Here is a 27,406-nt window from a genome sequence, read left to right as displayed (position 1 = left end):
CAATAATCCTTAAATGCAATTAGGTAAGAAGTTTGTAAACTTCCATAACCATATGATTTTACACGTAACAACATATCAGTATAATGCTTTTTAAAAAAAGTTCGAAGTCTTCAAGTAGTAAATCATTTCCCATTTCAAATACAAATGCTTTCTCTCATATTCCAAACCTTGTTTCTTTTGTTTTGTATATTTTTCTTTTATTTGTCTTTTTTGAATTTTTCCTCAGTTATATGTGATGATGTGTGTGGTTGTTGTGATTTATATATTTCGTTTTGCTGCCTTATTATATGTATTATGATTTCTATGATAAAACCCAATGGGTAATTGTATAGAACAATATAGGGCAGCTATCGGGTTATTTAACTTATGTAGATGCACTTTTAGACTCGGCAGCTTTAACTCACGAACTTGTGATAGCTCTTTAAAAGAAATATTACTTACCAATTTCAGATGCTCATTACTCGTCGTCTCTCTCTCACTTCTCCAGAGCTTAAATCCGAATATAGATATTGTTTTTCTGCTATTTGTTTTAAATGTCATCCTAATTATAGGAAATATTGAGACTAATCCAGGTCCGAATATAGATATTATAACTGACTCTACTAGCATAAATGAAACCTCACTATCCATATGTAACATAAACATACGTAGTCTACGAAATAAGCTTAATTTTCTCCAAAACTTTACTGACGAATTTGATATATTAACTATAACTGAAACCCATTTGGATCCAAGTGTTAACATTGACGATTTGCAGCTTTCCTCATTTTCAAAGAATATAATCCGAAAGGATCGTAACAGTGCCGGCGGAGGCATTGTCATCTATGTAAAGGATGATATATCCGTCGTACGTAAAGGTGAACTCGAAAACCACATTGATGAGACAATATGGGTAGAGATTAAAGGTAAAGGTCAGTCATTTCTTCTTTGTTGTACTTATAGGCCTGAGTGGATGGACAATGACTATTGGACAAGACTTAATTATTCGCTGGGATTGAGTTACCAACTAAGCGAGAATATTGTGATAACAGGAGATTTGAACTCTGATTTATTTTCAATCCATAATAATAAATTATATGATACAATGAAACTTTTTAATTTAGAAAATGTAATAAATAAACCGACAAGGGTGACTGGACACAGTAGCACATTACTAGACCCGATAATAATCAGCGACACAATTAAATATTCTGTTGCCGACGTACTTAAATTACCGTCGGAAATAAGTGATCACGATGCTTCTTTAATATTTTTAGAATGTCCGAGATTTGCATCCAAATCATTCAAAAGAGAAATTTGGTTGTACGATAAAGCAGATTTAAAAAATTTTTCTTCCGGACTTGATTCTGTCAGTTGGGATGCACTTTTTTCTGATGTTGAGGATGTCGACGAGATGTGCAATACATTTACTCAAAAAATCCTTGACATCGCAAGGCAGAGCATCCCAACTCGACATGTTTATATACGAAACAATGACAGACCATGGTTTGACAACGAGTTAAGGAAAGAAATCCGCAGAAGAGATCGATTTCGTAAAAACGCCTTAAAAACTAAAAAAGATTCTGACATTAATAAATACAAAAAGCAGAGGAATAAAGTAAATAATTTGAAAAAAGCTGCAAAAGAAAAATTTGAAAGAAGCTTGGATAATATCATCTTAAATAACGTGGCTAACCCTAAAACTTATTGGAAGATAATGAAAATGCTTATTAAATCCAATAAGGGTTCTGGTGATTTACCACCACTTAATAATATTATTCACGATGAAAGTATGGAAGATGTAGTGTACGGAGACGACGAGAAATGTAATCTGTTGAATAAATATTTTAGTCTAATTTCTTCCCTAGAGGAGGAAGGTGTTCCCATCCCTGAAGTTGAACCAAGAACCAATATTATTTTAAATGATTTAGTAATTGAAAAATATGAAATAGTTGATATAATTAAAATTTTAGATCCTAATAAGGCATCTGGTCCAGATGTCATAAGTCATAAAATGCTGAAAATGTGTCCTGAAAAAATAGCAATTCCTTTAAAAATAATATTTAATAAATCCCTACAACAATGTAAATATCCCACCAGCTGGAAGACTGCAAATGTAATTGCTTTTTTTAAAAAGGGAGATAGTTCTCTACCATCTAACTATAGGCCTATATCGCTTATAAGTTGTGTAGGGAAAATAATGGAGCGAGTTGTTTATAAACATGTCTTCAATCACCTACATAGAAATAAGTTAATATATGAATACCAGTCTGGTTTTCTTCCAAAATGTTCAACAGTTCACCAGCTTTTAGAAATTTACAACTGTATTTTAAATTCACTAGAAAATAAAGAAATTAGCTGTTTCGTTTTCTGTGACTTTTCTAAAGCTTTTGATAAAGTTTGGCATCAAGGATTGCTATATAAAATGAAGTCATACGGTGTGGACGGGAAATTACTGAATTGGTTTAAAAGTTACCTGAACAACAGACAACAGCGAGTTGTTATTAAACAATCGTCGTCAGAGCTTTGCAGTATTTCAGCTGGTGTCCCACAGGGTTCTGTTTTGGGACCGCTCTTATTCATTATTTATATTAATGATATTGCTGAAAATTTGATATCTTTATGTAGATTATTTGCAGATGACACATCTCTCAGCTACTCTAGTCGTGACACGTCACAAATAAAATCAGTGATCAGTCACGACCTGAGTGAGCTGAGCGATTGGTCTAAGAAATGGCTGATGTCCTTTAACCCAGAAAAAACAGAAATTATGTTGTTTTCATACATTGAAACTCCGGAAATGAATTTCATATTCAATGGTAAGAATATTAAAGTTACAGATTTTCATAAACACTTGGGTGTTACATTTAGTAGAGATGCTAAATGGAACACTCATGTGGAAAGTATCATAAAAAATGTATCGAAACATTTGAATGTACTTAGAAAACTAAAGTACAGATTAAGTAGAAATAACTTAGAAAAGCTATACTTGACTTTTATAAGACCGTTACTCGAATACGCCTGTGAAGTTTGGGATAATATGGGTGTGGGTTATTGTAACAAATTAGAGCAGCTGCAGCTTGAGGCAGCCAGAATTGTAACAGGTCTTCCTATTTTTACTAGTAGTAGAATTATTTATGATGAGATTGGTTGGGAAACTCTAGCTGAACGAAGAGAAAGGAGGAAGTTACAATTATTTTATAATATTCAACATAATAATGCACCAGCCTATCTTTGCAATTTAATTCCACCAACAATCCAAAGTACAGCTGTTTATCCCTTACGTAATGGGAATGATATAATATACCCTTTTTGTAGACTTTCATTGACCCAAGAATCCTTCATACCTTCAACTATACGACTGTGGAATAACCTTAATGTGCTGACCCGCAACATTGACTCTTTAGGTAAATTCAAAACTGAATTAAAAAATCTTAAACTAAATTCAAAAGCCCAAGTACCCAAACATTATAAATTTGGCAATCGTAAACTCAACATCATTTTGACTCAACTTAGATGCTCAGCCTCGTTTTTGAATTATGATCTTAACAGAGTTAATATAATTTCAGATCCGTCTTGTAGCTGTGGTGCTAAGCGTGAAGATTCATTTCACTTCTTTTTTGAATGTCCTAATTATACGAATATAAGAATCAAACTATCTAATAATCTGAACTGGTTACCAGAGAACTCTCTATTAAATTTGAACATCTTAACCTCCGGTGATTCGTCATTAACTAATGATGAAAATGAAAGAATTGTAAAGAATGTATATGAGTTTATTAAAGAGTCAAAGAGGTTTCTAATTGTGTAATACAGCACACTAAAGTGCATATACATGTATATTGTGTACAACCATTCACATCATCACACATCATCTTTTACATATCCAATATATACAATGTATTGTTTGCATGCATGCTTTGTAAAAAATTCTATTGTTATAAATTGTTCATGGGAGAAGACTTCATAAGTTTGATTAACTTGTGTCTCATCCCTTTTGCATATTTAAGCAAATAAAATATGTTTAAACTAAATTATGTTTTTCGGTCTCTGCGTCCGTTCGTTCGTTCGTTCGTCCGTCCGTTCGTCCATCCGTTCGTTCGTCTGTCCCGTTTCAGGTTAAAGTTTTTGGTTAAGGTAGTTTTTGATGAAGTTGAAGTCCAATCAATTAGAAACTTAGTACAAATGTTCCCTATGATATGATCTTTCTAATTTTATTGCCAAATAAGAGTTTTGACCCCAATTTCACGGTCCACTGAACATAGAAAATGATGGTGCGAGTGGGGTATCCGTGTACTATGGACACATTCTTGTTTTCAATTAATAATTGTAAGACAATGTCATCTTCGAATCTTTCAAGTAAATGTGATCGATCTCAGATGCGTTTGGGTTACTTTAAGTGTTTTATGTTTAAAAAGTTGATTTTGAAGCCTTTGTAGAAAGTTCCTCACAGAAGCGGGCATTTGTGCCAATTAATTACTAATAAAGGTACGTTTTAACATACCAATATACGTTATTTTTCAGTATTGTGTTACCGGAGCTTTCGCCGCCATTTTATCACAGAAGAAACTTGCAAACATTAATTATTACGTATGTAAAACTTATCAAAATTGAAAATATAAACAGTATGCAAAACGCATACCTATGATCTAAGGAGATACTAGTACTAATATCTTTATTTCTTATTTTGAATGTAAGATGATGAGCTTCAGTTTAATGAATAAATATGCAATAGTGAAAAAGTGCTTTCTATGATACTAATTAATAATGTCAAGTCTAGTACATTCAAATCTTCTTTTGAAAACTAGTTCACAGAAAGGCCCAACACTAAAAACGTTATACTAAAAAGCTTAGTAATTTATTATCTTTTATATGATTAACGCTTTGTATACTGAAGAATCACGAAAGTATAAAAACGGTTTAAATAAACACAATGATGAAACTAAAAATTGAAATAGCATAAATTTGGGGTATAACTGTCTGTAATACCTTTTTAACAGAAAATGACGTTCCTGATACTAAGTATAACATGTGCTGCTGTTTCGGGACCTCTCTGTTTAATTGTCAGCGTGACATCGGCATATTTGGTAAGTTTTATGAACCATTATACCTAGAGGGAATATATAAGTTTTTCATTTCATGGTAATCACGTAGATCGTTTGTAAACCCTTCTCATGTAAAGGAAATCAAATTTCGAGCGCAATTACTGATTTTTACGATTCGATTTTATATGTATTTATGAACACCTGCGTTCTGTATATTTGCAGTAGACATTTTTGAATATAGAAACTGTTTTACTAGCTATTAATTATACACCCTTTTCATATGAAGAAAAATGGCGTCACATACGGTTTCAACAGATAAAATTGTAGACTGGTATTACTATTTTATAGACTAACAAATCTTTTGAAGTTTTGAACGATAACATTATCTACAGTTCAATGCTCATACGCAAGATATAGCAAATCTAAACCTAAATACGGTAAGATATAACTCACTCAGCAGGCGTGTCGCAAATAAATTTCATTTGCGACCATAAATAATCCCAACAAATTTTGAAATGTAATACTGTGATCTCCCAAGTAAGTTCAAATTTGTGCCGTGAAAAGATTATCATTTGCACAATCAATATACATGTATATGTATAAATTTAGGTAACCAGTCATATAGTACACAGGGAAACAGAAACATAGTAAATATAATAAGTCATACGTGCCATATGGCGCTCTGGTACATTTACATGTAATCTTTATAATTACAATCACACTTAGATATAGTTTCATATCTTACTTTACCCGATTTTATGAATTATTTGATTGCAAAATATTATAAAACTTAGATTGGAGGCTCTATCTTCTTAGCACGTGTTTGACGTATTTGTCACATCTTTTCGGAATTTTCGGTTATTCACGCTCTTCAACGTAATATTTGATTTGGCAGTGCAACTTGTTTAATTAGAGTACCAATGATGAGTCTCATGTAGACGAAACGCGCGTCTGGCGTACCAAATTTTAAACTTGGTATCTTTGATGAGAATTGGTAGCGTTCAGTTACAAAAAACAATACGACGTGTACTTGGTCACATTACAAAAACCACTAGATTTTGTGCCTCCGATTGACATTGTTGACAAACGATCAAAAGCGTTGAATCTATGACATATGAACAGTAAACAACTAAACATTGCAAGTTGTACAATAAACTGTTCTGTGAGCTAAACATTATAATTCTATCATTTCAGAGACATGAGATAACTCCAGAGGGCTTCCGATGGTTAGTGCCGTTGCTGGTCATGTTTTTTGCATTTTGTGAAATAATATTTGCTCTTATATCTGCGTCTGTTTGCTGCTGCTGTGCACCATTTGATTCATCAAGGGTATTTACCTACTTAATAACGTCTTTTTGTTTTTATGGTTTTAGTACAGTTACACATCAACGAATAGAAAACACAAAATGATTATTTGACAATCAGATACACGTTTATGAACCAAGGTAATAAGGAGGTCCATAATTTCTACCCTTTCCGTATTTTAGACCATTGTATCTTTTCATATATTGTATATAATGCCAAGTGTATAACCTACACATATATATATACAAGTCTAAATTGAAAACAACGACATATGATTGCGTTGGATAAAAACTGCAATTTTTATACGTGTGCATGCAAAACAAATTTCTTGTTACAGGGGTCTAAATACAGCACAAACAACATTTTCCAAAAGACCAAAAAAGTGAAAAAGTATATTTTAACAAAACGCAATTGACTAACAGGTCGAACAACAAATGTTCTTAAACCCTGCTGACTGCCATTGGCAATTGCCAAATAAACGGATCACAAGGTGTAATAAATGGATCTTAGTTATAAATTTAATACCAAACAGAAAACAATAAACTTGCGTCAAAGATGGTATACCGCAAACAAAGGTGCAAAGATTTTTGTACACCATATCCGGATTTCGACAATTAATGTCTCTTCAGTGATGTTAGGCATCGAAACGGTATTTGGAAGGCCATATAATTTACCTCAATTTAGGATAGACTCTTGAATTTTGAGGAGTCAAAATAGGATGAACGGATCATATAAACCCGAAGGCAAATATAATACAAGCCCAAACGAAAAAATATAAACAAGTCTAAATTGAAAGCAACGTTCAAACCTATGATTGCGTTGGATAAAAACAGCAATTTTTATACGTGTGCATGCAAAACAAATTTCTTGTTACAGGGGTCTAATATATATATATATATATATATATATATATATATATATATATATATATATATATATATTCGATGTAAGCTTTTAAGGGGTTAGGGTGATAAGTGTATTAAGCAAAATTCAGTCTGTGTTTACCGGACCCCTGATAATCAGTTTATAATTAAATTTGATACATGTAACGGGACTACATATTGTACGCTGTCCTTCAATAAACACCACACAGTAAGAATACTTATTATTTCTAATAAGTTTTCAGGTCTTATTTCATTTCCTTTAGGTCAGAGTTCTGCTTGCAAAACAACAAGATGACAATTTTCATGCCATTGTTCAAAAAGAGAAATCAAAAGATTCCTTTGATATTTTCACTACTAGTGACAGGAGAGGAAATCCGCTTCCGCCTCGGAATCAAGAAATCAAACAAAAAGAAGAAGCTAAACAACCAACAGTACAAAAAGTTGACCGTAAGCAACAAACAACGGCCAAAGATGATAAAAGGCCTCCACCAGCCCCAAAAGAGGAACGCAGACAGGAAAAATCCCAAACTGACCACAGAATAGGTGATAGTAAACGATCACATGATCGAAAAGCAGAAAGGAAGGAATCTTTCAATAGTGAAGATTATAAACAGGACGAAGATGGATCAAGATTTGAAGATGACAACCCCGTAAGAACACGTGGATATGCCGACAGACCGTACACGAAGGGTTCCAGTTACGAACAACTCAAAAGTTTAGTTATACCTAAAACAGCACCAAAACAAACATTTTAAGATTTATCCAATTTTTAAAAGATATTAACAAGTATTTTCAATTCAGTAAGATTCGGTTTAAATTTAATTTTCTGTCTTCAAGTGTATTCAGACTGATATCTTTGATTTGATTTCTCGACTTTAAATACACCTATAAGATGACCAGAATTGTTACATTTTTGTCGAGCCTTCGACTTTTGTCGAAAAAGCGAGACATAGCGATCCTACATTCCGTCGGCGTCGTCGTCGTCGTCGTTGTCGTCGTTGTCGTCGGCGGCGTCCACAAATATTCACTCTGTGGTTAAAGTTTTTGAAATTTTAATAATTTTCTTAAACTACCCTGGATTTCTACCAAACTTGGACAGAAGCTTGTTTATGATCATAAGATAATATTCAAAAGTAAATTTTGTAAAAAAAAAAATCCATTTTTTCCGTATTTTACTTATAAATGGACTTAGTTTTTCTGCCAGGTAACATTACATTCACTCTGTGGTTAAAGTTTTTGAAATTTTAATAACTTTCTTAAACTATCCTGGATTTGTACCAAACTTGGAAAGAAGCTTGTTTGTGATCATAAGATAGTATCCAGAAGTAAATTTTGTAAAAAAAAAAATCCATTTTTTTCGTATTTTACTTATAAATGGACTTAGTTTTTCTGCCAGTTAACATTACATTCACTCTGTGGTTAAAGTTTTTAAAATTTTAACAACTTTCTTAAACTATCCTGGATTTGTACCAAACTTGGACAGAAGCTTGTTTATGATTTAAAGCTAGTATCAAAAAGGAAATTTTGTTAAAATTTTGTTCCATTTTTTCCGTATTTTACTTATAAATGGACTTAGTTTTTCTTCCAGTTAACATTACATAACAGTCTGCAGTTTAAGTTTTTATTTTAAAACATTTATTAGATTCATAAACTATCCTGGATTTTTACCAAACTTGGACAGAAGCTACTTACAATCAAGAGATAGTATAGAGAGGAATATTTTTATTAATTTTTTTCCTCATTTTTATTGTTGAGCCTGTGATTAACATCAAAAGTAGGCGAGACACTGGGTTCCGCGGAACCCTTACAAATTTTTATATTATAAGTTAATTTCCGTTTTTAATACTTATTTTGACCATTTCTACTTATATTCTCAGCCAGACCAAATTTTACACTTTAACGGCTTTAGTACTAGGCAATACAACAACATATTTTCATGCTAAACAGGATAAAGTTTCCCTTCCAGAAAATCTCATTTATTTTCATTTATTTCGGCTTAAGCTAAAGAGTTTTATATTTTCTTCCCGTTTTGCGTTGCTCTGTCTTGCTCGCGTTTTGTCCTCTTCATATAAAGTTTTGTCCTAATTTTTCTAAAATTTGCATTTTCTATCTGTTATATGATACAGATAGATGCAAAGGAAGCATATTTATGCTGTTCTTCAACAAACTTTTTAAACAGCTTCGCGTTAATTTTTGATTATGATATAATATATATATATATTCTACCACACAACCCCGTTAATAATGATATGTATTCACTCGTGATAGTCAAACTTCAAGATTCGATTCGTGGTTTACCGAACATTGTAAATTGTAGTTAACGATGCAAAATGGTAGAAACTGTTTCTCTAATGATATATCGTCCTAAACATGCATGCGATATTTGCTACTAGACGTTAAGCAAACATCAATCAATCAATCTAATCATATAATGAAAAATGCGTAGTGATAGTTCCGTATTGATATGGCGGAGATACATGAGAGAAATTAATTCAAGGTGTAGTTTATCAAAATTTATCAACTGATCAGAACTGGTTTAAACGCATACAGAATTAGAGAAACAAATATATCTTCATAAATTTAAAATAAGGACAGATAAATAAAGTTTTAGCAATTAAGGTATCATCAGTGTTGATCTATTTGATCACAGGAACAATGCATTGTACTTACTAAGACGTATTTTACAGATAAACCAATTTTTAAAAATAAATAACCGAAAAAGTCTCTGTATAAATTATTCCCATCCACGTTATACATCAAGTCCCTTTTTATCTAACGAAGTTAGATTATATGATTGAGGTAAGAGAATGGTTTTGAATCTCACAATCCGGAAATGTTTTGCTATTAAAAGATATATATATATATATATATATATATATATATATATGATATATATGTATGGATGACCCTCAAGGATCCGAAGGGTGTACAGGATACTGAAGGGTGTTAAAATACCCATATCTACGGATATGAACGTAGATAACGAATTTATCCCCGGTCTTAGTAATCGAGCGATTTTAAGAGAAGATCGGACACAAAGTGTAACGTGAAAGCAACGCATTTATATCATTTAAAAAGGTTTTATTGAAATTTGGAAATTTGACCATATTTTTTACGGAGTGTAGGGTACTACTACCTATGGTAGAACCCTAAAGGTATTCAAATATAAGACTTTTTAATCCAGAGACACTAGAATTAATCAAATTAGGCACAAAATTGGACAAGCGTTACTTCATAGACGGTGGGACGTCAACGCGGGTCATTTGCATTACTAGGTCCGTAGTCCCGTTCATTGACGATGTGGAAGCCAAGTGATGCATTTACTGAAATGAATGCCAATGATTGGCATAAAAAGATAAAATCGTTAGTGGATTACATATTTAAATACAGACACCACGGATAATCTACAGAATTCAATTTTTTAATGGGAACAACCACGGAACTAAGGAAAACGCGCGTAAAGTTCCCCGGGGGTAATGGGTAGCAACACCCGGGGATATGGGTTTTTAAACGACGTGCATCAGCCAATCAAAATCCGAGAATTATACTAAGCCATGGATAATGTTATTTTAAGCCAATTATTGAGATGATAATTGATGGTTAAATAATAGAACAAATATAAATAGAATCTTGTAAAAAGCACGAAATACAGAAAGGTATTTTTTTTAACCCTTAGAGTGCCACGGCTTTTTTTGTTAAAATACCATTGAGTGCCATGGGATAGGCCCTAGATTTAAAATTTGAACGGAAAACGTCAGAAAGAAGCGTAACAATGCACAACATCATGGAATTGTTTCCTTCTGATATCAATTCTGTTTCGACGGTCACTTTAGATTTCTTTAGGTAACAGGACGTAAATGGGCTATCTAACGGATTTTTATGAAATTTTGCAGGCAAATTGATCCATAAGCACCACAAATAAATATTCAAAAAGTATGCAAGTAAAGTTAGATTTTCGGTGATAAAGCAATCTGAATATTCTATAAAACAAAGTACAAATATATATATTAGGATGCTCGTAAATACCACAAACACTATTGAATAATTTGACTTTAAATTGACTTTTCTCAAAAACATGTACTTTCTTTTAAAATTATTTTTCATTGTCACTAAAATTTTCGTTTTATTGATATAAGATTTACAAGGGGCTACCGAATTCATTTTTGTTGTACGAATCCTTCAAATGTATATGTCATATTTAAAATCATGATTTTTATTTAGCGTTTCCATTTTCTCTTTGACTTATAAGTTTTAGGTGTCCCTTTGGTATCTTCCGCATCTTTTTTTAAAGTCAAAGTTGCTGAACTTGTTTTGTGATATTTACATGTATTCCTTACTTTCGTACCTCAAATTTCCGGATATCTAATTTGCTATACATATATAGGAAAGTGTACAGCTACATTTATCATTTTTCGATACTGATTGGTGTCTGCCTGTTGACTCTGACCTTTTGCGTCTTATCAACATGTTACTTTGTTGAATAAAATATTTGTCGGTGGACATTTAGTAGCCAAAAATCATGCAGTTAATCTATAATTTCACAACGTGTGTAATTTGGACAGATTTTTATTCCCTTTCATCTAATGTTTATTTTTTCCGTTCTTTTGTCCGATTATTTATGCTTTGTTTGATTTTTTTTAAACGATGGACACAAAGATTGGAATAAGATTTGTCACTTCTATGTTATGAAAATAATTTTTAAAGGTTTGATCGAGAAAAAAATATTTTAAATGCATGTATGGTTGGATCTTAACAAACTATGAGTTGAAAAAAAAAAATCATTTGAAGTGTACTTGTTTATTTGATCAAAACCTTGTCTTCATTTGTTGTTGTTTTTTTTATCCTGGTGTTATTCTGTATACTTATATATATATATTTTTACAATTCAATTGGTTGAAATATATAGCAAATTTACTGACAAAAGTGATAATTGTCTTGATATCATCAGGAGAGGACAACGCTTCTCATAGAAAAAGATAACCAAATAAACAAATAAACCTATGACAATTCTGTTTCCATTGGTACCAAGTTGATTAGATTCCAGCAGGAATTGATCTCACAATATGTTTTTGAAAATACGTAGTTCTACGGGAAATATATGACAAAAAAAAAAAACAAAAAAAACTGTAGGTTACATAACACTCCAAACGTTATCGGAACATGATTTTGCTTCGACTTATCTTTCTGCTACTTTGTCTGTAAGTACGTTTGTTTTGTAAATAGTTGATACGAGTTTTTATATAACTTCATATGCATTCAGTAAAGTTGTAGTGGAAACAGAAACCCCGAAGAAATTTATCGAATTCCAATTCAAGTCATTAAACACACATTTTCAATAGCTGATACGGGTAATTTTTTAAAGTTACTAATGTCTATTTTAGTATGAATGAAAAATAACCAACATTCCTCAACACAAATAAAACACGACATCATTTTTATGATTATCTGAACATAAAGATTTTTTTATGTCTATGTACCAAGCTAGCATGCAGGTGCTCTCGCTCTCTTTCGTTAGAATAAGATTTTGAATACAGATAAAGTAGTTTATATGATGATGTACATAAGTAATATTAGAAAAAATGCAGCTTTTTCCTGAAACCAACATGTTTGTTTGTCGCACAAATACTTCCATCATCTCTAAAAGATTTTTTCTATTGAATTTTCATCGAGAAAAATATGGTCAATTTTTTTTTAAAACCTATTTTTTTTACTCTAAAAACTCTAAAAAAGGGCTGGAAAATTATTATAGCAACTCATTGTTATTATTTGTTATCAGAAGATGATAATATCGTTAATATAATTTCTAGTAACAACAAGGTTAAACAAAACAAACAATTTTTATGTGATCGTACGGACTTTTCATAAAATATTACACTGCTAATAACTACAAGTCCCGATTTCCAAATTCCACGAAAAAGATTTAACGTTTAAAACCGAAAACGAGGTCGGTGACCCCATTCTTAATTGGCTAATTGTAAAGCTTTTACCAAGCCTCAACTGAAAATGAAACTTAAAGAAGATATTATTGGTAGATCTGAATAAATGGATTTGTCTTTAATCAAAGAAACAGTTTTGTTGATATTGGTTGCATAAATATTAACATAACATTAAGTGGTAACATCTGGTCAAATTATACGTCATTATTTAAAACATTAATTTCTTCAACAACGAATTTAGCTAATTACACTCAATTACAAATCAATACACATGACTGATACAATTAATACAGATGAATTCACATGACTGATAAAATTAACCCATAACATATGTTTCCCTTCAAATAATGTACAATGAATTACTCATAGTAAGGTTCACCATCGAATACTTATTCATTTTCACACAATTTTTCCTTAATAGCCGTTTTATATTTTATGTTTTGTTTCCTTTAAAGGATGATCATGTCACACGAATTACTCATAGTAAGTAACAAACAAATACATTTTTTATATTCACACTTTTTTCCTTAATAGCCGTTTTATATTTTATATATATGGGAGATTTGATGGACCTGCATGGTACTGTTTTCAGTTGTCGCCAATGTAGGCGTTAGTTCAGAAATTGATTCAAGCGTATTTGGTACAGTTTCTAGGTCGAGATTGAGGGAGCAGTATTTCGTACATTCAATTCCAATGTACGAAATACTGCTACCGCAATCTCGATCTTGTTTTCGTTCAGGTTGAATGGAGTTTACATGGTACATTAGCTTTGTAAATATACTATCAACTACAAAAACATTTTGATTGGCGTCTTTTCAAATTTACTATCAACTACAACACCTTTTTTGTTGGCGTCTTTGTTAGATTTATTTGTATGTGTGTTTGAATGTTATAGTCAGTTGTGATGTGTGTTTACACAATTTTGGCTTCTTGGTCCCAATTATTGTCACATTTACCTGTTATGTCTGTTAGAGTTGCTCACCCAATTGTGTAAATATAACGGAACTATAAACAACTGTCATACAAGTGGGAGTTTTAGCTTACCCACAGTTTTCTGCGATAAATGCCTGTACCAAGTCAGGCATATGACAGTTGTTTTCAATCGTTCCGTCGATTGATTACGTTTGATTTTGCCCTTTTTTATGGTCTTCCCCCTTTTGAATTTACCTTTGAGTTCAGTATTTTTGTTATACATTTTTGGATATATATGATCGAGTGATGTGTAGTCGGTATATTCGCTTGATTTAGATCAATCTAAGTGTACTTGGTACTTTCTTGTGGTTTTAAATAGAGGGAAGTGTATTCTATACAATCGGTTTGTTATGGCATATTTGGTACATTCGGTTGGTTACATACATACATACATACATACATACATACATACATACATACATACATACATACATACATACATCTACCAATACGATGTCAGCTGATAGGAACAAATAAGGTCAGAACTAAGGAACAGTTCAATGATGACATTACGTGGACATTGCTACCTGCTTGGGGATACCTGATCATATAACAGATTGCTAATGAATAGATGCTTGATACAATAACTAACAGCGCGATACAACTACATGTACGTTTTTTAAAGGTTGAAATTTCCCTTTTCATGAAAACTCAACGCACATACATTAATGACGGCAACGCAATTCCAAGTTAAACTATCAATGTGCGTCATTATCATGATAGTTTGTATTATGTCTCTCAATGCAATCCTTGAATGTTTCAGAACATTTCACCTGTACTTTTAGAAAAGAAGATTTTTTTAAAATTGGATAATCCGAATCAGTGATCTCTAGTGACCACACTTTTGGCCCGATCAGAATTAAATTACGATCGTAATATGTAAAGGAGCCTCAATAAATTAAGCATGCCAATACAAAATAACACTATATAAATTTGATGCATCAGAAGCGCTTTTCTGGTTTTACTTTCATCAGGATTAATCAAACTTACATATTTTAAATTCAGGGATGTAAATATAAGTAGAAACGTTAGGAGCTCTCTCTATATATATATGACTTAAAAAGAATAGCCAATCTAAGGTCAAGTACCAATTGTTAAAATAGGCATGGACATTTCAGAGAAAATGATGAAAATATGATTTCCCATATGGTTTCAAAGGGAACTATGTGCCAACAATGCCACTTTTTGTACTGCCCGATCAGGAAAGTTTGTATAGAGAGTCTCCATGCTGTCAATCCTCTGAATTTAAAAATATTCCCAAATAGTGGTAGAGGTTTTATTTTATTTGATAGATTTGAATAAACGATTTTCTCTGTTGACCTGTGTTTATTTTACTGATCGGAATCAAATGAGGAAGGGGCCAGCCGCCTCGATGGCCGAGTGGTCTAAGTAGTCGAAATATTGTACCACATCCTGTCAACATCGAGGTTGTGAGTTTGAATCCCTCACGTGGCAGGTGTGCTCGACTCTAATCTTAATTGACTAGGATTGTTTGTTTTCCTACCGAAGGTCGGTGGTTCTTTCTGGGTACTCCGGCACCCTCCACCAATAAAAACTGAACGCCAAGAAAGAGCAAAATAGGGTTGAAAGTGACATTAAGCACCAATCAACCAATCAATCAATCAATCAATCAAATGAGGACTGTTCGTAGAAGGCTTTTCAATATATAATTCTACCAAGTATGGTCAGAATATGATCTTTAATTTTAGAGAAGAAAATTAAAATACAGAAAAGTTTTCAGACGGACGTCAAATGATGACAACAGCTCACATTGCCCATCAGGTCAGAAAAGCTTAAATGGAGTTATGACAATGCCATCTTCCGAATGAAATTCGTATAAAAAAAAAAATGTTGAAAAATACCACATGTAAAGCATTTTATACTAGAAATACGAAAACAATATCTTTTATATGCGCTTTAATTATCTTTTAAAATTGATAATCTCATTGTAGTCGACATCAAGTAACACAAAATCAAACATACCGTTATACTTACCTGTGTGAAATCGGATACTTCAAATGACTTATATACTACTAGAACCATTTCTGAGTCAATATGAAAAATGAAAATCCATATTATTAGTATTCAAATGTCACATAAACAAAAAGATTCAACATAAGTTATATACCACTGTAAAGACAAAGAAGTTATGTAACCAATGAACAGGTAAGGAAATAGTTTGATACTTAGTTCCTTTTTAAAAGTTTTTAGATGCTGCTACATTCAGTAATCTCTTAATTGAAAATGTACATGTACATATGAAATTATTAAAATTTTATTTATTCTGACTTCTATTTCTTGATGTGGTAAATCAAGTTATCCTGTATGAATTGTACATGTTCCTCATCACGCTATCGAAGAGACTTTCATTTCTATCTTGACTTCTAAGCTTTGTTAAGAGGAATAATAATGTCAGATATTCTATTAAAATATATCCACATCTACAGCTGAATGCATATTTAGCCGGCTGGATTTGCTGACCGATTGTGTATATACGGGAAATCGCTATTTACTAAAAGGTAGCTATAGAGACCTCATCCAAATCATTCATGTTTTGGTCGATAGCTAATAATTTAGGCTTATCTGCTTATTCACAAATATATAGGCAAACAATGCGAAAAAGGAATTAACAATGAGGTTTAAAATTTCCTTAATACAGAACATTTTCTGTAAGAAATATTTGTTTAAAACCGAACATTCGACTAAAAGTAATTGACAGTTTGCAGCATAAAATCAACCAAAAACGGATTGTTTATTTCTTTTTATGTGTTTCCGTACACTGGCTACAGTATTTCTTTTTATGTGTTTCCGTACACTGGCTACAGTATTTCTTTTTATGTGTTTCCGTACACTGGCTACAGTATTTCTTTTTATGTGTTTCTGTACACTGGCTACAGTATTTCTTTTTATGTGTTTCCGTACAACGGCTACAGTATTTCTTTTTATGTGTATCCGTTCACCGTCTACATTATTTTTTTTTTATGTGTTTCCGTACACCGTCTACAGTATTTCTTTTTATGTGTTTCCGTACACCGTCTACAGTATTTCTTTTTATGTGTTTCCGTACACCGTCTACAGTATTTCTTTTTATGTGTTTCCGTACACCGGCTACAGTATTTCTTTTTGACAGAACACTTAACCTTTTGGTCATATAGTTTTCACGGGTTCAGGTATTTATACATTTCTGTCTTTCAAGGTTTTGAATTTGAACGTTCCTGAAGAAAGTAAATGAAGAATAGCGCTTCTGACACACAAAATTAAGTGTAAGTTTTACTCAAAGATGTTTTTTTCTGAAAAAACAAAAACTGTTGTGATGTGTACGTTTGCAGTACTTTATGCTTAGGATTTTAATTTGAAAAAAAAAATGCAACTGTACAGAATTGTGACCAATTTCACACAGTATATCCATGGTTTGTTTATTTCAACACAAAAACCTTTATTCTATCCTTAATTCCGTCTACAATTACAATTAGAATTGAAATAGGAAAAACAAAATCTATATTTCATATAATTTCATCAATATACGTGGGTCGTTTATGTAAAAATATGTTACATGAATTTAATTACATATCAATGTATATGAACCAATACACAATACTATTGACTATTTGTAACAAAATTGAACAAGGTAAGAAACTACTTCGTAGAATTATTCTTGTAGAGCCGATTGCTTTTCGAGAGATTATTTGTCAGAAACTGAAATGCGACAGTATTTAAACAGGTTTATCATCCTTTGATGATATATGATTTTTTTCTTCTCGTTTCATGTAGTGAATTAATATATAACCTGTATATACATGTTAATAACTGATTTTTGACATTCTAATCTTTCTAAAACATTCCGTTTCTCATTTACAAAAACATACTTGTAATTTGTTTACATCTTATAAAACTAATATTAAATATAGATATGTATGTGTGTGACAACTTTATGACAGACATTCTCCTTCGGATTAACACGTGATTATACAGGGATAACACCATAATCTATATATATATATATAATTCGTCTAAAATTTAGCCCAACAATGTTAGTTCTTCAAATTTGCGTAAGCAAATTTTTGTTCTTCTCTCTGCGGGATTCGAACTCTTGCTTCTGTGACATCGGGGCAACACCGCCTGCACCGTGTCCAGCGCCCTAGACTACTCGACCACTTAGGCTATATAAAAATATAGCTTTCGACTTGATAAAGCTGACGAGGGAAGGCATTGCTCGACCACCGAAAGCTATATTCTTATATAGCCCAGTTCGAATCCAGCTGAGAGAAGAACAAAAATTTGCTAACGCAAATTTGAAGTTCTATTATTGTTGGGCTGAATTTGAGACGAATGATATACTAGTATATAAACATAACGACATAAGAAAGGATTTTAGATGTTAGACACTTTTTTATTGCTTGTTTTTTTCAAGAAAATTTGTTGCCTTTGTGGTATTTTCCGATGGACTCGAGGTACCATTTTTCGAATATCTGAAATATTTGTCCTGCATATTATGTAATCGAAATAAAACTTGTGAACAATGCATGGTTTTATAATATCTAATTTCAATCATGAATAACAATATTGATTACACACGTTTCATAAATATTGTAAATTTCTTTTCGTTGATGGTCATTTTGTTTTGCATTTTGCACGCATTTGTTATGAAACCTGACATGTCAGTGATCCTTACATGGATAAGATATAAGTAACTTTTACAACAAGAATATAGTGCAAATTTCACATTCGTGATCGATCCTGCCTGTAGAATTAATAAATCACAGCTTTATGCAACATTTGATAAACATTTGTGACATATCTAATCTTTTGCGTTTCGACGAATTCACATTTTACTATATATATGCTAAGTTTAATAACTGATCTTTGACATTCTCCCCTTTCTAAAACACTCTATTTCTCCATTACAAAATTTGTCTTTTGATTTGTTTATTAATATTTCAGGCTACCCTATACAACTCATAATATAATATATAAATATATTTATATATCTTTTTTCATTTTCATGCCTAATATATCATGTACTGTGTTACAACTCTAGATTCTACTGACGAGGAAAGTTAACACTAGGCCACCGAAAGCTGAATTTTTAGTTCAGTCTAGGTGGCCGAGTGGTCTAGAGCGCTGGACACAGTGCAGGCGGTGTTGTCACGATATCCCAATAGCATGAGTTTGAATCCCGGCGAGGGAAAAACATAAATTTGCTTCCGCAAATTTGCAGATTTAACATTGTTGTGCTGATATTTAGAGTAACAATGTATAAATATATAATCTCTAAGAATTCCATCCATTTTGGCATGGGTCAGCTTCTGAAAATAAACTGATGCAGTTACTAAATTAAAATTATACAAATGTCTAAGAATATAACTTAATCACGCTAATTGATACATTAAAAAAGTTCTATTAGATTTTAAAAAGATATACACTACTAGTATTCGCTAGACAAACTAGCTTCATCAGGCGTGTACATCTATCCAGGTGAAATCGGATATATGACAAAAAATATTTTTGTAGCTTAAACTACACACAGTTGGAATAAAAGTTTAACATATTTATTGATGTTGTACAAATTGTACGAATTTCAAGATTATTGTTTTGATTTGTTTTTAAATCTTTTCTCGTCATGCCCTTCTCTTAATATATGTCTTGTGATTGGGCAGTTTCTTTTTTTTTGTATAAAATGACCGATGGTTATTCAGTCGGATGTTGAAAGGTGTTTCTGTTTCACCAACATTATATATATATTGTTCTTCCCTCTGCGGGATTCGAACCCTTGCTTCTGTGACATCGTGACAACACCGCCTGCACCGTGTAAAGCGCCCTAAACCACTCGACCACCTAGGCTACAAAATATAGCTTTCGGTGGTCGATGAGATGCCTTTCCTCGTCGGCTTTATCAAGGGTTGTAACACAGTACATGACGTATAGTGGCAAGTAGATGGTGTACCTTTCAGATCAGCTATTTTGTCTGTCGTTAAGGATGATAAGTATAGATTATTACATGGCATTTTTCATATCAGACCCTTTATCGGCCCTAGGTCATGATATCAGCCCAAGAGCCGCAGGCTCGAGGGCTGATATCACGAACGAGGGCCGATAAAGGGTCTCATATGATAAATGACATGTAATTATCTTTTTATCATAATTTTTTTTATACTTCAACAGAAGAAATACAGACAAGAACTATAAGTTAAAATTTTGTCTTTCTATGAATTTTTAGATAATAATTTACAGACAACCAAATACAAATTTCTTAACTTTAATTGATTTTATTGATAATACAAGCATTTTATTTATCTTGTCACAACAATTATCATGTTCTTAGTTTGAAATTTGCTCCTCAACCATTTTGTGAAAAGTCTTAAAATCACTTGCGGTTTTCCGCACTGTGTTGTCGTTTTCGAACAAATTTCCGGAAATGCACGAAGTTGCATGTGATAAACGTCACAATAAACCTGGAAATCCTTTCATAGCCTTTTAATATTTTTAAATGTTATGGAACTGTAAAATTTTAGTAATATTCTATACAAGTATATGATAATGTTAATTACCATGCCGCCACATCAAATTCTAATTTTATCATACACGTCTGAACATGTGACAACATTATGACAGACATTCTCATCAGATAACACGTGGTTATACAGAGCTAACACCATAATATATATATGGTTCGTCTCAAATTTAGCCCAACAATGTTAGATCTTTACATTTGCGTTAGTAAATTTTTGTTCTACCCTCAGCGGGATTCGAACCCTTGCTTCTCTGAAATCGTGACAACCCCGCCTGCACCGTTAGCCCTGTATAACCACTTGTTATCTGATAGAGAATGTCTGTCATAAAGTTGTCACATGTTTAGACGTGTATAATACATTTTAAATTTGATGTGGCGGCATGGTAATAAACATTATCATCCTTTACGACAGACACACGCGTACCAAACTTTGTGATAGTTGTTCGGTTTTATGAATGAAGTCCAGTGGATTTCATTGATAAATTGACGCAGATGGACATGAACACGTGAGGCTGCTGCACTGATATATGACGTCATTGACTATTTTTTTGAGTATCAAGTCCTGTCGATGATCTTGAAAATATTAGGAAAAATGTAAAAATTGCCGATAATATCAAATATCAGCCGTTAAATTCCCAAAAAGGAAAACAAAATAATTGAGAAAAAGAAAAGATAACCATTGACGATGTGCCTAACTTGAACAGACGCAAACACGATTTTTCGAGATTAAATAGTTTCTAAAGATCTCAAACTCCTTATCATTATCTTGAGCTGTCGAACATAAAACATGAAAAAGTTTGTTACGAGAGTTGTGTAACGGTTTTTATTACAGAAAATGTAGGTTTGCCAAATTTAGTCTTTTTAAATGAAGGAAACCTTTAATTTCCAAAAAAATATCAACTTTGTTATTGCAGCGTTTTAAAACATTACATCTTTTACCAAAACAAGAGAGACTAATAGTTTTGTTACATATTTTTGCGAGCATTTATCTGTCATGGCCGTTCAAAAGACGTTTAAAAGGTAATACAAAATTTTAATCAATGCTGAAATTGTGCGTTATATTTTGCAAATCAGTATAACAAAAATACCGAACTCTAATATAAATTAAAAAAAAAAGGAAAGTCATTAAAATCTGACAAAACCAAACGTATAATCCAACGGAACGAGTGAAAAAACAACTTTCATATTCCTGACTTGGTACAGGTATTTTCCGAAGAAAATGGTGGGTGAAACCTAGTTTTATAGCTAACTAAACCTTCCACTTGTATCACAGTTGTTCATAGTTCCATTATATGGACAAAATAGGTGAGCAAACCAACTGCAAAACATAAAAAAATATGAATAGTTCTATTATATTTTTCAGATGCCAAAATTGTGGATTTCATACGTGAATAGTAAACAGTACCAATTATGAAATCCGTGGGAAAACATGTGGAAGAAACTTCGTATACTTTTAATGGCGCTATTCAAGACTGTAACTATACTTTTTCTCATCTGCATCCTTGCAAATCTCTCCTCCAATTCCAGTCAACAATCAAAACATATAACATCAGTTGACAAGAAGCTTTATGCAAGAGTGCACGCTGATAAAAGTAATGTTAACTCAATTGTTTCTCATACGGTGTCACCAAAAAATACGGATTCAGTTGTAGATAAAAACAATACTATAAAAGTTCTAGTTAAAAACAATACTTCAAAAGATTTAGTCAAAAACAATACTACAAAAGTTGTAGTTAAAAATAATACCACAAAGAGTACTCAAATTTACGAATATTCATTTTCATACCTTCATGTTCCAGTTCAAGTGTGTTCATCAAATGGTGCAAAGTCCGATCCTTTCTTGCTTATTGTGGTAAAATCTGATGTTAACCATATAGCCCATCGAATAGCTATACGAAAAACTTGGGGAGCTTCATCTAACTCAGGAATAAAAGTGGTTTTCCTCCTTGGATATTCACCGTTGATGAAACCATTTATACAAATGGAAAGTAACATGTATAAAGACATTATACAACAGAACTTTCTAGACGATTACCAGAATAATACATTAAAAACGATAATGGGTTTCAAATGGGTTGCTACCCATTGCAGTGGTGCAAACTATATCTATTTTGTAGATGACGACTACATTGTGAATATCAAATACATTTGGGATCATTTGCATAGATTGTATGTTTCTAAAAAGCGCAGTGTGTTCTTGGGATACGTCTGGAAAGATGCCAAACCTCAACGGAACGCTAAATCTAAATGGTTTATTCCAAAAGGTGATTTTAAGGATGATGTTTGGCCACCATACGCCAGTGGTGGTTCGTTAGTATTGACCGTTGATATTATTAATAAACTATTGTCTCAGTTCAAATTCATAAAGCCAATATTTATAGATGACGTATACCTAGGTATTGTGTGTAAAGAGTTACAGATTTCTCTAATTCATGAATCAAGGTTTAGTATACGTTATCAACCAGATAGAATGAACTATTTATTTTCATCACATGGATTCAGCTCTCCAATGAAATTAGTTGAAGACTGGAAGAAGTTCCATATTAAATATGATATGGTAGTGTAAACCACGGCTGTCATTCGGTATATCGAGAAAAAATTATCGTGAAAGAATAACTAACGGTGGTCAAGCATTGGGATCAGATCGTGAAAGATCTGGTATCGGATCGCGAAAGATCTGGTATCGGATCGCGAAAGATCTGGTATCGGATCGTGAATGTAATTAATTGTAATTCTACTTCAAAATCTGTGAAAAAACCGCTGTATTTTCAAAACGCGGAACACATCCGAAAAAAAAAATATGTCTGTCAAAATGATTCAACTTTGTCAGTAATACTGTGCAATAAGATAAAGAAAATATGCAGTACTTTATGAGAAAACACAAAAGGCGCAACACAAGTCTATGGGATTCATTAAAAAAACACGTTTTGTACCTATAATAGTCACATTCCAATATATAATGATAAATTTGAAACTGAATCTTTAGTGTGTCAGACAGTACAGTAAAATACAAGTTTTTTTTCCCTTTAAATCGTTCATATTGTTTTTGAAAACATTGAATTTCGTTGATTTTTCATCAAAATTGATCGTAAAAGATCGGGCAACGCATTTTCTTGATCATGAAAGACAAGGCGTGACCTAACAGACGCAGGACGTTTGTGATTTTTTACCTGTAACACTAAAGGACATTTGCGCTTCAAACACTTATTGACATTTGCGCTTTAAACTTTGATACCCCTGTAGAAAATTGACAAGACATTTGCGCTTTTTACCTATAACAGTTTACCTGTAATCTTTAGATAATTTACCAAAGTCATGGAAAGATAGTTCACAAATTCTTTGAAAGTTCTTCCGAACAAATGACAAAATCTGATTTTTTTTTCTGGGGAAACCAGACATATCATAAAAAATAAAGTATACGTTTCTGTGTAAATGATAGAGAAAACGAAACTTTTATGGATGAAACACATTTAAATTTTGACCGAAATTCTTCAATTAGCTTTCTAAGTAGTGGATTTAGAATTGGAAACTTTATTCCTCTTGTGTCCATTCTGTTGCATGAATAGTCCGAGAAACTGTACCATCATAGTTTATATAAGCTTGTTTCAATTTGTGAAGACCGAAATTTTATTTTTAAACCACCTGCTGTACCTGTTGACTTTTAGAAAGAGTCATGGTTGTTAAAATGAATTAACTCCTATCCACCCTCTTGGAGGGTTGTCGTTTTCATCTGACACAAGCATAATGGGGAAACGTTGATGCTTTTAGCTGTATATAAATATATGAATGTTTTGTGTTTTATTTTTATATTAAATGTTTTTTATGTTATGTTGATAAAGCGCAAATGTCCTATTGAAAAAGCGCAAATGAACCTGTCCTTTTTTAAAAAGCGCAAATGTCCTAAACATTAAAGTGCAAATGTCCAATTAAAAAAGCGCAATTGTCCTACCAAAAAGCGCACACGTCCCGGGGCGGACCAGCCTTAATAATCAGAAAACAATATTTCTTTTACCAATTGATATACTTGCAACTAGTTGAAGCGTGTAATTATTTTAATAAGAACGAACATTAATGCTTTCGTTTTTTTCACTTTTTTTATTTCAAATTTTCCTATAAAGTTATTCAAATAACTAAAAACGTGTCTAGATAGGTAGATTTACAAGATGAAAGGACCTTCAGGTGTGTAAATTGTCGAAAAGTAAAAGTATATATGTTTCTATAATGCTTAATGCATCCGCCCTGGAAATATATACATGTGTACGCATTTTTTTGTGTGTGTAAGGGTTGTTATTTTTAGTTATACTAGAACACACACACGAAATCGCGGGCATTTAGAGCGTGGATGAAAGTATATAAACTGTTGTAGGATGAATTTTTGTAAAAGATTTTATGACTGGAGAATTTCAGGAAAGGTATCAAAAGTATCTTACACATGAACTGATGTCGATATAACATTTTGAATTTTTCACCAGTTCAAAATATTGGATGTAAATTCAAAGAATGTCAACGCAAAGGTCAACTATTTGTAGGAACATGAACGCACAATTTTTAGGAGGCGAGTTGCTTTATCACCATGCTTTTTGCTTCGTTGTGCAGAAGACAGAATAATCGATATGTTAATCCTTTCAATTTCAGTCACTCGAAACGGATTCCACTAATGAAATCAGATTATTATGTGATATTAGCAAATAAGAATGGAATTATGAATAGAGCCATAATAAAATACTCAATAAACAATGCGATTTGTGCACAAAACCGTCATATTTTAATGAAATCTGAAAATGGCGTCAGACTTAATAAGGTGTTAACTTTTAAGAAAGCAAACTAATTCTTATATGTGGTGCTTATTACGTCATATGAATAGAGCCATAATAAAATACTAAATAAACCACAACCACTATAAATCGACGATGTCACAATGCGATTTGTGCACAAAAACGTCATATTTTAACTGAAATGGCGTCAGACTTTTTAGTGGGAAACTTTACTATATCCATAGATTTGTTTTCATTTTCACATTGCCTGTGTCGTTATATTCGTTAATTTTATCCCTTGCTTTGCTCGGGATAAAATTCCAATATAAAGACCCAGGCCATGTGAAAATTGTCAACAAATCTATGGCTTGTATGAATTATTTCTTAAATAAAACATGATTATATACCGGTTCCAGGGGTCCCAAGAAATCGGATTTTTATCGCTTCCATGGACCGAAGGAATGTTTGATACCGGTTCCTGTAGCTCAGATACCCAAAACATTGTATGTAATCAAGAAAGAATTAAGGGTTGTTTGTAAATTAACCAAAATTCTGTGTAATTTTAAACAGCCCTAAACGGAAGTCTTGTCTATGACTTAAAAGTCTATCCGATGACGGAAACAATATCCGGACGCCTTTATTTTCGTTTTCCTCCCAAAATAACCCAAACGGAATAATCATAAGCGAGTATGACAAATGCGACTATGCATAGTTCCTATAGGACACAGATGCTTGATGATTAATTTATTGTAGAAGGAAGAGAAGCGACACACAAAATGAGGTCTTCTCATTTAATAGTATAGATAGAATGTCGTTCGTGCGTACATAGTATGACATTATTGGCTAATTTATTGTTTATTTCGTGACTGCGCTGAAATAAACTAAAAAGGTACCAAGATAACGTTATTTTCACTTGATTGTTTGAACAGTCTGTTCACAATAGCTATACGTCATTGTACCCAACTTAGTGGGGAAATTACCAATCAACGTACCTCGATTGTGCATGATGCCCAGCTTGAACTGTAATTTAGTCGATTAAGTTCTATTCTCAATCTTAAATTTGTATAAAAAATCAAAACTTATGAAGAACGGACAAATAGATTGATATTGCCATAAGGCACCTAGTCGGTGTGGTATTATAAGATAATCAGATCCAATGGCATTGAACAATTATAGCCCTTTTCACCAACAACAGAGAACCGGAATGAGTCATGAAAATCCAGTATTTGCTATACCAATTAAAAATATAATTCATCTTAAAATTGAATAATGTTTTGAACGGTTTCGTATCATCAGATCTTTCACGGTCCTTTTCAAGATCTACAAAAAGCGGTACGAGATCTTTCACGATCCGAAAAATCTATTTTTTGTAAATATTTCATTTTTTGCCAAATTTCTGATTATGCTAACACAAAATAACTTTAAGAACCATTTGAATGATTAAACAAATGGAATGACATTTTACAAAGAAAAGTTGTTTAGTCATTCGAATTATGAAAAAAATCTTGTTTGTGTACATATTTAATTTCATTGAAATGTCGAGGAGCAATCTGCCTTTTATAGTTTTGCAAAAACGGTGTACTTTTAAACATTGATTTTTCTCAGATACTAATCATAATGTTGAACCATTTTGACAGACAGTTTTATTTTTTTGTAAATTTGTCCGTATAATTCATAAAATTAGATTAGTAATTGACCATGCATATGTCTTCTCGATAAGATTTCATTCACGATCCTATGCCAGAGGTTTCACGATCCAAACGCAATACTTGACCACCGTTAGGTATTCTTTCACGATCATTATTTATCGATATACCGAATGACACCCGTGTAAACTACCTGTTTACATGCCGACTTCAATAAATTGTAATGTAAAATCTTTGCTTATATTGAGAGATGAATTTTTGCAGTGTTGTAATGCTCTCTTACAAAATTGGTGAGAAAATCGTTTAAACTTTCAATAAATAACAATATTACAATTTTAATTTTCTAACCTATATATTCTTGCTGATAAAGTCAG

General features: G+C 32.3%; 1 protein-coding gene across 2 annotated transcripts; it reads left to right on the top strand.

Annotated features, from left to right (window-relative positions):
* Positions 1–16,223: 16,223 nt before the first annotated feature.
* On the top strand, positions 16,224–23,247 carry LOC127700689 (beta-1,3-galactosyltransferase 1-like). 2 transcript variants are annotated; one of them, XM_052204288.1, is made up of 2 exons: positions 16,224–16,287; positions 21,996–23,247. In XM_052204288.1, the coding sequence occupies exon 2, from the start codon at positions 22,062–22,064 to the stop codon at positions 23,196–23,198; it is 1,137 nt and encodes a 378-aa protein (XP_052060248.1). In that variant the 5' UTR covers positions 16,224–16,287; positions 21,996–22,061; the 3' UTR covers positions 23,199–23,247. The 2 variants fall into 2 exon arrangements, with proteins under 2 accessions (XP_052060248.1, XP_052060247.1); XM_052204287.1 differs by lacking the exon at positions 16,224–16,287 and adding an exon at positions 17,696–17,749.
* Positions 23,248–27,406: the final 4,159 nt, after the last annotated feature.

Source organism: Mytilus californianus, unplaced genomic scaffold, assembly GCF_021869535.1.
Source record: "Mytilus californianus isolate M0D057914Y unplaced genomic scaffold, xbMytCali1.0.p SCAF_5, whole genome shotgun sequence".
NCBI lineage: Eukaryota > Metazoa > Mollusca > Bivalvia > Mytilida > Mytilidae > Mytilus > Mytilus californianus.
The sequence above is the reverse complement of the archived record's forward strand: the minus strand, read 5'-3'. Positions and strand labels throughout refer to the sequence as shown.

Bases quoted from the DNA above. Each gene is read 5' to 3' on its own strand.
- LOC127700689 (XM_052204288.1), top strand. From the start codon at position 22,062: ATGTGGAAGAAACTTCGTATACTTTTAATGGCGCTATTCAAGACTGTA.